We start from the raw sequence: 15157 nt of genomic DNA on the forward strand, positions 1-15157 counted from the left end.
AATAAAGAAAGAAAAAACAAAGAAAATACATCTCGTAATTAAGAAAGAGAAAACATTACAAGAGCCCAGTCGTAATCGAATCTAAATTGCCGCAATTTCGTGAAGCATGTAATTGCAAATTTCCATTAACACTATTAATTTATACTAGTAAAATAATTTAAATAACTTATATATATAGTCAAGACATGTAGCGTTTGATAAAATAACACATAACGAGAACGAATCTCAAATTTAACTTCAGACACTTATCGCGACATTACTAGCTATCCTAATGTAATCAATTGTTGTTAGAAAAAGAAGAGATGCTACGATTATTTATTCGGATAATTTAAAGCTTGATCAGCACAACGTGTAACGAATAACACACACACAATACTTCCCATCAACTGCAATAAGTGCAAACCTTAAAGATCGATTACTCTTTATTCTCTTTACTGTAAGAAATTATAAGATTGTATACATTCATAGTATTTATGTATGTACATACATATGTATGTGTATTAGCGATAAAAGTACAAGAGAATATTACTAGTTGAACGGCCGTGATGATATCTAGCCTGATAAGGTAAAGGATACACAAACAGTACAGGATAATTTTTCCTTATTCTAGCGAGTTTTGTCTGATTAGGGATACAGATCGACCATTCTCGAATTATGCGTAAGAATGGGAGATTATAATAACGCTAATTGTAAGAAAGAAAGGATGCGAGTTGGTAAAAGAAAAATAAAGAATGAAGAGTATAATAGTAAAATGCAAACGAATAAACACGCATTTGTAGAACCCGTCTGAAAATCAATCATTTTAAATTGGCACAAGTGAATTAAATTGTTTACAGAAACATCATATATGAATGCAAAAAGAAGATATAAAAAACCGAAAGAACCATGCATCCACTTATATAAGATGCATGGGAGAATGCAACTATAAGTAGATAGTTAATTATTATAATAAAATATGTAAAATATATACTAATGCATAAAACAAAATCCTTCGATTGTATAATAATAAAAAAATGATCTTTTTTGAGATTCGTCATATGATAAGAAATACGCTTTACGAAAGTCAAATTTCTCTTAACAAGTCAAATGATGTTGCAAGTATTTGTGGGAGAAGCAATGAATAATCTTTGGTAAGTGATTAAATTGATTTGACGTTATTAGTTAGCAAGGGAAAAGTGCTATTGGAATGTTCTTTTCCGTGAAAGTTCTCGTACGCGGTCTGCCATTTACCGATACCGATCTTCACTACCATAGATGTATATATATATATATATAATACATTTTTATTTCAAATATCTTGATCTTTCTTCATTAGAGCATCGGTGCCGACAGAGTCTCGTTAGAAAACGCTTAATAAATAAACGAAATGCGATGAATCCATTTCGAACGTTTGAATTCCATATCACGGACTACCTACGGTCGAACGTATTCGATTAATATTCTAATCTATCAGATAAATTTTATTTTATAGCTATAGTGAAGATAAGGAATATGAGGGAAATTCAGTCTTAATATTTTTTTCCTTCCATTAATTTTTTGTCTCCCTCTTTCTCCATTTTCCTATCTTTTTCTCTTTCTCTTTTCTTTTTCCTTTCATTCCCACTCGATCCAAGCTGTAGTTGCAACTAGCGATTCGAAAGAATGCATTGAGAGAAGAGTACAGGATCGTATCTCATATGTTCTTCTCTTCTTTCCTTCGGTTCTCCTCTCGGCAGATATCACTCTCATACATTTTCATTCGACTTTAGCGCTCACAAGAGGAAGAAAAAGAGATGGATGCAAGGAAGAAGAGTAGAGAGAAAGAGAGAAAGAGAGAAAGAGGGAAGAGAGAAAGAGAAACGAAGGAACGCTACAGCCGCATCTCTTACGAGTATCTCCTAATAAGGAGCTTTCTTTCTACTAACACCCCTTTATCGTCCGTATACGAATCGCAACGGCCTTACTAGGACACGCGATAGACTCACGGAATTCTAAGTCTTCCTGTCTTCTTATTTTATTTAATTTTATTTTGTTTTATTTTATTTCTATTTACGTATAAGATACATATATACACATGTCATTATTTCAATTGATTAACACAATGAACAAGCGATCAAATGTTCTTTATCAATTTTGAATAACCATATGAAAATGAAAATATTTACGGGTTAAAGGGATGGAAAACGTTTGTCTAACAGTTAAAAGTATATTTCACATTATGACTACGTTCATACGCTCGTTATAACTGATTTATGTTTAATATAATTGCGGCAGCATTCTCGGAACTTGTCGTTCGTACCAAAAAGTACTGGATGATGAATGATGGTCGATGGTAACCGCGTGTCCGGTCTTGAAGAAGGAGAGAAGATGATGATGGGAGAGAAAAGCGGATGCGAATGAAGAACCGGTGGGATGAGGTTGATCCGTTAAAACGGAACGGAGCTCGAGCTTATCGCTAGGAATTTGGTTGGCCCATCATTTCTGCGAACTTTGAGAAAGTTTTCTTAGGATAGAGCCAAAGTTTCAGCCCCTCTCTCTTTCTCTCTTTCTCTTGCTCTCCCTCTCTCACTTCCTCCCATTTTATCTATCTTCGAAGAACATTCTTTTTTCTTCCAGCACGTAATCATAATTAATCACGTGACAGGATCAACGGCGATCTTTTGCTACAAATATTCTTATCGAGTCACATGAACGTTCTACAGACGAGGCGCCAGTGATCGAGCTACGGAACTTTTTGTCAGAGCTTTACCCTTCTTTTTTTCTTTATCGTTAAAGCTTGACTTTAGCTCGACCAGCTTGAGCAGCTCACCTCGAACGAGCGAATACGAAGAACTGCCGCTGTCGGGATGATGAATTACTCGGCTCGTCTTCTATTTTCGTCAAAGTGCACGGTCGCACTATGCATAAGCGACGTCACGTTGACGCGTAACACAAAGGGTTCCTCTCCTCGTCTTGTCTGCCAAAGCTCGTGTCTGGGTCTAGGAATTTTCTCAGTTTCGAAACTTCCTTAAGACGTTATTCGCCTAGTCGGGTTGTATGTATCTATGTTATGTATTTATGTGTATGCATATATCTACGTATCTATGGATGTAGAAATGTGCTAACGCAGATGTAGCTGAACATCCGTGCTCTAAACGAGTCGATGACATCAGAGGTCACTCGAGTACTTAACCTCCCTATTTTCCATACTTCGCTCAATTAGCACAAAACCAAGTGGCAACGTTGTACAGAGTTAAACTTTCTCGTTTTTCTGCCGACCGACGTTCTTTACACGAAAACAACACGTGTATTCGTGTAGATGACTGTTAATTATTAATACGCTGCTTGACACCAGGTTGCGTCATGACTTCCGCAATATAGATTGGAAAGAAGGAATTGATATTCCAGAAGTGACATTTTGCCAAAGTCCTCGAGAATTGTTTGAAAACTCTTTTTATCTTGAATAATAAGTAACTGTCCTCGAGGCAAATGTTAACATCGGCCATTTAAAAGTAATCAATCGTGACTAAACTGACCTTTTATTACTTTCATCCTTCCCACCCTTTTTCTTCCCTCTTCTCCCTGGAAATATCAGTTTTGTCAACCTTGAACTTACGTTTTAACGTTCACCAGAGAAACGTTTGACCGTCACCTATTTCTTATTCAACACATATGTAGAAAGACAGTTAGATACTTATTGTTAGAAAAATATCTTGATATTCGTCCATTTGTCTATACCTACTGTTATGGCCTAGGTGTATTACTAGGTGTATACTAGGTGTTATACCTATGTATATGCCTATGGCCTTCTCGATTAGGAGTCCTCTGGCAATTAGTTGCTAGGGATGAGGAAAGAAGGATTAGAATAAAATTAATCAAACACGTGGTTGAGCCAAAATAAAGATGCAATGCTTTATTAGCTCGTCAGGGAAAAGCCTTGCGGCATAAAAACCCTGGATGATATTAGATTATAACAATGAGAATCCACCACGGCGTTACCACGCGGGAAATTACCGTCAACGTGAAATGAATATAATGGAAAGATCTCACCTCTCGTTCGCTTCGCTTACGTTCCCTCTCACCTTTCGTAACGACTTAAACTCCCTCGACTTAACTACCTCAACTTAATTCCTTCGACTTAGCTCTTTGCTCTCTCGCTTCTACTTAGACGTATATTCACAGGCGTCCAGCCAAAAAAAGGAATGAGTATTCCTTTGAGTTGGCCCAACAGGGGGCGTATGGTGGGGAGGTGAGAGGTGGGGATACGAGAGGTGGTGGTGGCTATCTTGGAGTTATTCGATATTCATAACGAATATCAATCTAGAATCTTAATCGATAGAATCGGACGCGCGCGATTTGAATACAGCTAGTTACCGTACGATCATTTCGGATCGTACACCTACTATAAATCATATTATATATATTATAATCTAATCACATGTGTAATATTCATTAACCGTTTGAGTGCCAAGCGGCGCGATCGCGCTTCTTCTGTCCTGTCTTGAAAACTGCAGCGCTCTGAGCTGCGAAGCCCATAATTACAGCAGGCGCGAAATATTACAATAACAAAAAAATAATATAAAAAATAATAAAAATATAATATAACAAGCGCAATCGCGCCGCTTGGCAAATTTCGACGCGGAATATAACAAGCGCTATCGCGCCGCTTGGCAAATTTCGATACGGAATATAACAAGCGCTATCGCGCCGCTTGGCAAGTTTCGATCAGAAATGAGAAAAGCCCGTGGCACTCAAACGGTTAATACCCTTCTAATTAAAAAAATAGACAAATAAGAAGGAAAACAAGACACCAAGAAAAGATTGGTCATAAGAGATACAAGATAAGTCGTTAATGGCAATCTTTATGTAAAACACAAGACATTCTACTAACGGAAACCTGTACCAGGCGAGCTTATCGAAAGTTATTTACGTCGCGGTTTGGTGGCTGTACCTGGACGACTCGACTGCTACCCAAAATTCACGCCCACGCGGTGTAACGGGAGCACCTGGTGCATTTCGGACTAACAAGAGCGAAAGCAAGGAGCTGACAAAATAAGATTCTGATAAGCCTACGCACACGCAACACGGATTCCAAATGGTCGTTCATTGCACCTTCATCGTACGTTCAGATAGGCTGCTATTCATCTAAAGAACTATCTATTTTTTCTCTAGTTTTTTTAATTATACTTATCTTTTTCTTTGTATATTCTTGCTTTCAATTTGTTTTCACATATCTAGCTCGATGACAGAGCATAGAAAAAATATCTGGAGAAAAAAATAATAGTTTAAAGTGATATTTAAAGGGCAATTAATTTTTCTCAAAAAATCTTAAAACATTGATTCTTATCAAGATTAGATTTATAAATACTTTCTTTATTGCATCGATCATCTTCTTTCGATGACCCAAGTAGTAGATACGCTTGAAAAACGAATTCGAATAAGAAGAACTCGATATTTAGCAACGGAAATCTCGAGCATCTAGCCGCACCCACTACTAAATTATAAGACATTACTACCATTGTGCTCACAATCAGTCGTAATATCCAGCGTCAGAGCGTGTAGTAATCCTACCGGCAGGACTTATGGTGATCGACCGAGCTCTACCTTGTCCCCACTCTATCTGTTTGTTTGTCCATGTTTCTTTCTCTCGCTCTCTTTACCTCTTTATTTCCCTTTTTTTTTAAGTATTTCAGAATTGAGTACGTGTAGTAAAGTAAATATTTTAAGTGTCGCTTTAGAGAGTTTGAAATACCATGCGATTTCTCGCGTATCCATTGCGGATTATCATTTTCCATAGTACCAGACTCCAAACGCAAGAACTCAACATATACATAGATCGAGAATGACTTCAAGAAGTCGAACGGATATTAGTATGCGTTCTCTTTGAATCCTGAAAGTACATATGAACAAATCTTTATACGGGAATGTGTCGTCGTATGCTCGTTCTCTTTCCTTGTACACGATGAGAACGTGACGGGCGTGATGATGATAACGCGTAAACAGATAAACGAGTATATGTTCGTTTCACGTGACCGCCCACCAACCAAGAATCGAGTGATTCGCTCGATCCATGAGCGTGCTTCATTCGCAAAACGATTGAAAAGAACGTCCTACGTTAAAACGCATTAATATTTTATTTAAAGATACCAACAGGCCGAGTTAAACGATTCCACGTTCAGCTTATCTACAATCTTCTTTTACATTATATTTTCACGAACTTTACATTCCCTTCTTTATGACCTTTTTTTTCAACTATTTTTTTCTTTATTCTAACTGGTTGTAGGTATCAATGAAATGTTCAAATTTTACTAACGTACTAAACTTAGTTATTATTTACAATAAAAGCGAGCAAATAAAAATCACTGTGATTATTTTCTTTTAAGTATTAACAAGTTCTTTTTACAATACAATATTATAGGCGATAAATTCTATATCAATTTTCTTTTCTCTACATTTATTTCCTGTCTGTAATCCGCTTTTGATCTTATGTTAGCTAAACAAAACCCTATGATAAATGTATAAAACAAAATATCTTAATATATAATAGGTAGATATAAGGTATTGTTTACTTATAAGAAACCGCTAGACGATAACATTCGTCACAAGATGATGCTGACGACAAAAAACTGCTACTTCCTGCAAGAGTTTAATCTTTTCCTATTCTATTGAAGGCACCCACCTTCAGTGATACTGGAGGCCAATAAGATTTATCTATTTCCTTTCCCTCTCTAAAAGGGCGTAGTTCGCGTTTTAGGTATAAATATATAAAAAATAAGTAAGTAGGAGAGATTATAATTCCTCTGTATTCTCCATCGGTCATCTGCACCCACGTTATATTTCTGTAGTTTTTAATAAATATCGTTTGACTTACATACAATGAAATATATGTCAATATACATTATATATCATATATATATAATTTAATATATAGAATATATTATATTCTATATATTCTGTGTCTGTGTCCGTTTCTCTATGCACTCGCAATATGTGTATAAACTATAACTTGATACCGAGGAAAAACTGTCAAATTTTCCGACTTTTTATTCCAACATATTTATTTCAACCGTTAATTAAAACATATTTATCTCTACTTTATTCTAACATCCTTAGTTCTACCGCTTATTACAATATATTTTTCTACACTAAAAAGATAGTGTTGATATAAGAATATCGATCTTGTGGACGATAAAACTAGTATTTGGTTCTTTTCTTTATATCTTATCTTCTGTTTAAATACGCTATTGATTTTAGTGAAAGAAAACTCCATTCAGAAATAAAAAGGAATACTTTAAGAGGGCCATAAAATCATAAACAAATTTAAGAATTATCGAGATATATTGTTGCGATGAAAACCTTTGTGCAGTGTCCGGCTCTTTGAGAGGTTTCGGATTTCTATGTAGACACATGCAATACCATAAATATAAATGATGTTCCGATATTCTAGACGAAGTTCCTTTATGCATAGTTTCCACTACCAAAAACCATAGGCTGTACCCATCGGTGGACTATGGGGTGAATCTTTCTGCTTTTGGTCAGTAAGATTCATAATTTCCTTCCCTCTCCAAAGGGTTGTAGCTCATTTCTGATATAAATATGTGAAAAGAAATAAGAGAGCTTCCTTAGTCTGTCTGTCTGTATATCCGTCAGTCTGTCTGTATCAGTCCTTAGTCTGTCTGTATATATCCGTCTGTATCTGTCTGTTATCCGTCTGTGTATTATCTGTGATATCAGTCATTCTGCAAATCATTCAGTCAGTCGGTCTTATACTGGTAATTCTTTTGTATTCTGTATTTTTGCAACCACGCCACTTTTGTAAACATTTATAAATACCGCTCGACATCATAATTAAATATATATATCATATCATTTTCATTTATTTTCTTTGTCTGAACCCCAAAATCTTTCTGACATCACGCGTGCCCTAGAGCACACACACACAAAACTCACTTATTAGAACTACTCTTACTTCTTCAGACACATACTTTTATAATCTTCATAGCAACAGAAGAAAATATTTCTTATACTTCTACCTAAACAAAAAAACATTTTCGCTTATTCTAGAACAGTGGTTCCCAAAGTGGGCGATGAAGCGATCCAGGGGGGCGATTGGTACACCACAGGAGAAAACTGGAACTTTAATAGATGAGAAACGTATTTATCCTACTCTCAAATTGGCGTACATATCTAAAGTACGTACATATAACGCAATAAATTTATTGCGATTTAAAATTTTTAAATTTATAGAGGCTTGCCGTCTTCAAGATACAGTGTTGCGGAAAGTATTTATTTTCATCTCCATGGCCTGAAAAAAAGTGTCTCACGCTGTTGTGAACTAAAAACATCAACGTTAAATGCGCATTGGAAGAAGATATGGCTCTCTTCAATTAAAATAGAAAACGTGCGTTAATCGCCACAAAATGAAATTGGTAGCATATTAGAACTTGCTAAATCAATCGGAGGCGAAGGTTTTGTGGATATGGCTATTGTGGACGTTCAAGGTTTATTAGAGGAAGAAGAAGTTGACGAAGCGGATTTGATGAAAATGGTATCCGAAACTGTAAATCAAATTGATCCTTAGGACACTAGCACTGATAAAGATTGTGCAGTTAATAAGTTAACATTAAAAAAATTACAAGAAGGCCTAAGCTTAGCTGAAAATCTCAAGTCATTTTTCTTGAATACAGATCCTTCCAAAGAAAGGAGCCAAAAATCCATACCGAGAAATTTACAATGACCTGGTAATAAACAACAAGCAAAGTAAAATTACACATTTTTTAAAGAAGGAAGAAAATGCAAGAACTTTAAATGAAGAAAAACGTTTTGAAAGTGAACAATCTATCGATCTATTCGTATTATTCCACCGAAAAAACGTTCTCGGTTGATTAAATTGAGCAGTGACGACGAAGAAATAAATTAAATTAAAGTTGCTTTAAATTAAGACAATATTTTTTGTTTTGTATTGTTCATACATTTATATTTTTAATAAAAGTTAAGTTGTTTATTTAAAAAAAAAAATATTTGTTTTGAAAAAGTTTTCGGAACGTAACCCCCCTTTTTGCATTGGCTCTGGGTCTCAAACAACATGGTTTCAAATAACACGGCATTTTCTAGGAACCTATCTACCGTGTTGTAGACCAAGAGCTAGCAACCGATTTTGAAAAATTGTTTACAGAGTGAATTTTTTCCATGAAAAAGTTTGGAACGGTGTCGGCAAAAGTGTTGCCCGATCGTCAGACAGCGGTCATTAAGATTAAAGGAAGAGCCGGGCCCTCAAAATTGTTAATTTTGGTAATAAAATAAATGACTAGACATATGGCTGAAAATTTACATAGATATCCAAAAACATGAGAGAAAGCACGGAAAAAATATCAGACATGAAGGTTGATGACAAAGGGGTGTCAGAACCTGGAAAAGTTGCGAAAAATTTTTGAAAATTTATGTATGAAGGGAAATATCTGACAACTTGCATATGTCTTGTTTATATATAGAGAAAACTATGTGCAAAATGTCAGATGAAAACGTGGAGGCATTCGTGAGAAATTGTGGAGAAGTCGTGGAGAAACATAACTCCCAGTATGAAAGTCTGTTCACTCCATTTTATTAAAGATGATTTTTTAGCTTCACGTGAGTATTTTCAACAATTATTCTTTCTGGTTATTATAAATTGTTAAATCAACATATTTTCTCATGCTTATATTGTTTTCGTGTATTGTTATAGCTATTGATTCAACTTGAACTTATTTTAAAAAAACAAGTATTCCTAGTCAAAATCTTCCTTTAGGATCATCCAAAGAATGTGCTTGTCTTGTAGATCAAATAGATTCTCGAGAAGAAATAATACGTAGAAGATCAATTGAATTAGTGACAGTTAATGATATTGCAATACCGCCACAAGATGTTTACAAATACCACTTAAACCAGCCTTCCATGAATTCTAATTATTCGACCTGCCAGAGATCCCAATAGTACATACGTATAAGATACTTTCATTTCGGAGCAAACGATGAAAAATATAAAAATAAATAGGCAGCAAACGAAGGATCAGATGTTTGGAAGAGCACAAAAATACTGTGTAAGCAATTGAGGTACCTACAATATACGACAGTGCGTTAGCAGCGCGGCGCGCTCGGTATACCTTAAACTCAGGTAAACGTCTAAACGAAATTTGTACATCTCTACTTTTCTTATACAAAATTTCTTATTCAAATATTTATTTTAATAAATTCATATTTTCTTACACTTCAAAAGCATAAGAAAATAATTAAGGCAGGATTCTACTTTGTCATTTTTTTTTTTAAATTTTTTTTTTCAAATTTTTTTTTTCAAATTTTTGTTTTCGATTATTCGTAAGTACATATATTTAAGAATACTCTCTGAAAATTTCAAAACGATCAGAGCATCCTAACTGTACTTTTTCGTCCCTCGGATCTACCCATGCGTGGGTAAAAAAAGTATTTAAAAAAAACTTTAAATGCGTTTTTCTCGGAATCACATTTTTAAACCGCGTGTTGTAAAAGTCTCCAAAACTAGCTATTCGATTCGTCTGAAATTTTTACCACATAATCTATACACATATATCAACCGGTGGTAGCAGATTTATAAAAAAATTTTCATTTTAACTATTTTTTTTGGCAAGAAATGAGAAAAAAAAATGAGATTTTTTTGATAATTTTTTTTCAACTGACGCCATTTTGTTATTTTTGCTTGTAAATGAAAAAAATCTGCTACCACCGGTTGCTGTAGTCTTTGTGAACATAAAACTATTCGAGTTTTTCATTTCAGATAATCTGATGTCAAGATTTTTACAACACCGCAAAGGCTAGACTATTTTTAGGCGTTCAGTTCAAGGGCCTTTCCAATGTATATAAAGCATATAAAATAAATACAAAAAATTTTTTAATGTTCTTTAAAAGTATATCTATTAAGCACAACAAACCCTACATCAGTATCTTTCTTAATTTTCTAATAAAAAATTGACAAAAATACCTATTTTTTCGAGCGACTAAAGTAGAATCCTGCCTTAATATGATTAATAATTTTTGCAAAATTTTGTCACAGTTCAAAAAAGTAGTTAAGTAAAAGTATGAATTCTTCTCAACTGACTTCTGACATTATAATAATACGTTCTTTGTATCTCTTTAAACATTCATGTAAATCATCAGAAGTAGTTGAGTCATGTACGAGGTAAAAACTGGAGCAGCCCCTTGCCGGGACGCCGCAACGCGTTTCGCGTTCTCATAATTTGCACCCTAATTTCTCACGAATGCCTCCACGTTTTCATCTGACATTTTGCACATAGTTTTCTCTATATATAAACAAGACATATGCAAGTTGTCAGATATTTCCCTTCATACATAAATTTTCAAAAATTTTTCGCAACTTTTCCAGGTTCTGACACCCCTTTGTCATCAACCTTCATGTCTGATATTTTTTCCGTGCTTTCTCTCATGTTTTTGGATATCTATGTAAATTTTCAGCCATATGTCTAGTCATTTATTTTATTACCAAAATTAACAATTTTGAGGGCCCGGCTCTTCCTTTAATCTTAATGACCGCTGTCTGACGATCGGGCAACACTTTTGCCGACACCGTTCCAAACTTTTTCATGGAAAAAATTCACTCTGTAAACAATTTTTCAAAATCGGTTGCTAGCTCTTGATCTATTGTTGCTGTAGTTATTTTGAGAATAGGATAAAAATTTTTTTTTACATATTTTGAGAAAATATTATACGTGGTTCTAAAAAAGGTAAAATGACCTTCCTATAAGTGTAAATAAATATTCTAGGATAAGCGAAGATGTTTTTCTGTTTAGGTAAAAATATAAGAAATATTATTTTCTGTTGCTATGAAGAATGTAAAAGTATTTATCTTATGAAGGAAGAGAGTATATGAGTTTTGTGTGTGTTTGCCTTAGGATATGTATGATTTTAGAAAGATCGATGTAAGATAATGTAGGAAAGTATATTGTAATTAACGGAAGGAACTAAGGATGTTAGAATAAAGTGTAGATAAATATGTTGGAATGAACGGTTGAAAGAAAGATACTAGAATAAAAGGTCGGAAAATTTAACAAATAATAATAATTTAAGAATTGCTTTAAATAAAAAAAAAAACCTAGCTTAAACCTGAGTTGCAAAAAATGTCGTTACTTTTAATCGCATTTAAATATATTATCCTTATAATTAGTTTTTCGAGTGTTTGTAATTGAATATTTTGTTTATAATTTTTATAAAATTTGCAGAAATATATACTAGTAAGAAAGTTCATTTCGAGACTGAGAATAGAAATTACACAAGAATAACCTAATTAAACTTGTTAATATTTGATATAATAATGACAGATCATTTAAAAATTTGTATAGAAATTGGCAAGTGATATCAGACTTTTCATCGGTGATGTATATATAACAAAATATTTTATTTAGAATCTATTGTGCATAGAGCATTAAGCCTAATATCTTATTCAGCGTTAACATCTATTGTATTGAATTGTAGTGTAGGACATCATAATGAAATGCGTTAAATGAAAGTGATCAGGATATAAAGAGATTCGAGTCGGAGAAGGAAAAGTTTAGTATCGCAGAGTCATCGCGAGAAAGGTGCGAGAAGGTGGTAGTGACCGATTGCACGAAACGACTGTCCTTTCCTCCTACGAGGGCAGAACCGTGTAGAACGATAACATTGTCGGGGAAGCCGCGTCGTCGACCAAGCTCGGAGACCACCAAACAATTTCGTATTCCCAGCTGGCAAAAGAGAAAGAAACAAAAAAGAGAGAGAAAGAGAAAGAGTCTTGTCTTCCTCGACTTTACAAAATACACGAGCGAGCTTTTTATCATTTCGTCTAATCAAAACGTGTCTTCGTCGTTTAATAAAAAATATCTTTTGCCTAAGATATAAATGGTAAGAATTTATTGTCATTCCCTTTGTTTTCATATCCTTTTCAAAAGAAAACGTAGCAAGAGTAATACGGATCAAAGAGAAGGAGATCTTTTTTATTTGAAGAAAACGAGTTAATCAAGGATGCAGATATTGATCTCAAAATGACGTAAAATTAATTTCCTACAATTTCGCGATTTCTTCGTTCGCAATTGCAAACTCGACCGATTATTATCGTACAGTTTCGACTCACGAGCCAGCTTCGAAAGTAGAACTTAGATATAAGGAGAAATATTCACTCGTTGAAGGTAATAATGTTTATCCTGATTCCGTCGATTTATGGGTACGACTTAAGATTCGAAATAATTGATACAAGGGAACCTCAATGAAACGAATTCGAATGGAATATCGAACGTTGTCTGATCGCTCGAAGTAAACGTAATGACGTTTGAAGCTTTGAAGAAGAGGAGTGGGAGAATAAGGGGAAAGGTTCGATTAGTTCCCGCCTTGCTCAATACCTTGGGACCGTCTGATTTATGGCCCAAAATGTCGGCCTATTCGAGAAAAGAAAAAAGGGAGTAAGAATAAGAGTGGGGAGAGAAAAAGATCGAAGGCTTTACTTCTCCCGTAAGGATACATCATGGAAGGAAAGAGAAAGAGAGAAGAGAGAAAGAAAGAAACAGATTGAGAATCTAGTTAAACGAGTTTAAACAAAAGATAATTGTTGGGCTAGACTCACGATTACGATCGTCAACATTTTCCACGTATTCGTGCAGCTTCCGTTTGTCGGTTCCAGAACGAACAGTCAGTTTCTCTCCCTCTCTTTTCTTTCACTTTTTCTCTTTCTCTTTCTCTCCTTCTCTTTTCTTGTTCTTTTGGTACCGGTTTCTTACGTATCGTCGATTTCCTGCTGCCACTCTGGACTCTCCGACCAGTCGCCTGTCGCCTGTCGCATTGCCGCATTTTTTTGCTCCTTTTCAAACGAACGAACCAGCTTCCTTCATCCACCCTCCTCCTCTTCTTTCTTTCTTCCCCTTCCTATTTTCCTATAGCTCTGCCCGATAACCATTTCTTCGCTAAAAAAGTCGCGCGATCTCTTTGCGAAACTCTTTCCTTACTGGATTCTACGGGTTCGGAACAAAAGGGGAGAAAGAGAGAAAGAAAGAGTGTGTGTGTGTGTGTGTGTGTGTGTGTGTGTGAGCAAACTAATGTAACTCACAGTCAGATAGATCAAACGTGCGTATAATCTTGATCGAAATCGACTAAGCCAAAAGATGTCTTTGCTTCGTTTATGACTACATAAATCGGCATTTAGCGTGTCTTAAAAGATCTACCAAAACTTTCTCATCTATCTTTATCTTTCTCTTTCTCACGAACGAGCAATCAACTTGGTAGCTACGATTACAATTAGACAAAATCTGATGTTTTGTTTTTCGCGTAGAAACTTCTACCATAGGACAACATTTTAAGGCGAAATAAATTCATCTTTACGAAGGAAGTAATTTGCACTAGAAACTTTACCCTTTCTTGGCATAATACTCGATCCATCATGAAAAAGTGCATCATCCTATCGACATATCATCAACCATAATTCAATTTTGATTTATTTTTTCGAAATGATTCCACTTTCATATCTCATTCCCTCTGTTTCTTTTCGTCTGTATTATCAAAGGAGAGAAGCCAACCTCGTTTTTCCCTCCTTGTAACGATCTTAACTCGTTGCAATTTCTTACGTAATAACGAATAAAAGAAAAAGGTATCGATCGAACGAATTCACATAGAATCATCGGCACGTAATGCCGGTTTCCAGGTCTGCCGCGTAACAGGCCGCTCCTTAGATAGAATCCGCCGTTTTCTTCCCTCTTTCTCTTTCTTGAATCTTCGTGCGTGCGAGACCTCTAGCACCTCTTTCTCCTCCTCCTCTTCATCCTCATCTTCCATCTTCTCATTCGTTTCTACCAACGCTGTTCCTTCCTCGCGTATCGCATCAAAAAGTCGAAGATGTACAAGATAGAATAAAAGAAAGAGAGAAAAAGAGAGAAACATATGGAGATTGCGTGCGGTTTCACCGTGGATCGCCGACTACTGATCGACGCGCGAAGAGAGACCGCAAAAATGAAGCCATGATCGATCGGCAAGCTCGTATCGTCTGATTCCGGACCGCAGTTATTTCATGCGCGTCCAACTCGAAAGATCCTGCGTTAAAATCGATCGATCAAGTTTTACGGTTATGGCCGTTCGTAGAAATTATCGATACGAATGATTTACTATTGCTTTAGAAATTACTATTCTATTATCTTATTTATTCGAAATAACTCGCA

General features: G+C 35.2%; 1 protein-coding gene and 1 long non-coding RNA gene across 13 annotated transcripts in view; one reads left to right on the top strand and one right to left on the bottom strand.

Moving 5' to 3' along the window:
- Positions 1 to 15157, bottom strand: part of MESR6 (misexpression suppressor of ras 6) — a 436905-nt gene that overhangs the window by 199281 nt on the left and 222467 nt on the right. Inside the window, exon 1 of one of the 11 annotated variants that reach the window (XM_089177488.1) lies at positions 13730 to 14035. The exons of the other annotated variants lie outside the window; for them this stretch is intronic. Coding sequence (XP_089033614.1) covers positions 13730 to 13791 — 62 coding nt within the window. The 5' untranslated portion in view covers positions 13792 to 14035. Of the gene's footprint in view, positions 1 to 13729; positions 14036 to 15157 lie in introns of those variants that run through there. 11 annotated transcript variants of the gene reach the window in all.
- On the top strand, positions 4724 to 9146 carry LOC149030858 (uncharacterized). Of its 2 annotated transcripts, XR_016178316.1 has the most exons (3): positions 4724 to 8112; positions 8206 to 8506; positions 8646 to 9146. It is a non-coding gene; the product is annotated as an uncharacterized LOC149030858 (long non-coding RNA). The 2 variants fall into 2 exon arrangements; XR_016178315.1 differs by having other exon boundaries at positions 4724 to 8506.

This window comes from Polistes dominula, unplaced genomic scaffold, assembly GCF_049000335.1.
Source record: "Polistes dominula isolate Pdom_NZ unplaced genomic scaffold, Pdom_raw_medaka contig_24, whole genome shotgun sequence".
NCBI classification, from domain to species: Eukaryota; Metazoa; Arthropoda; class Insecta; order Hymenoptera; family Vespidae; genus Polistes; species Polistes dominula.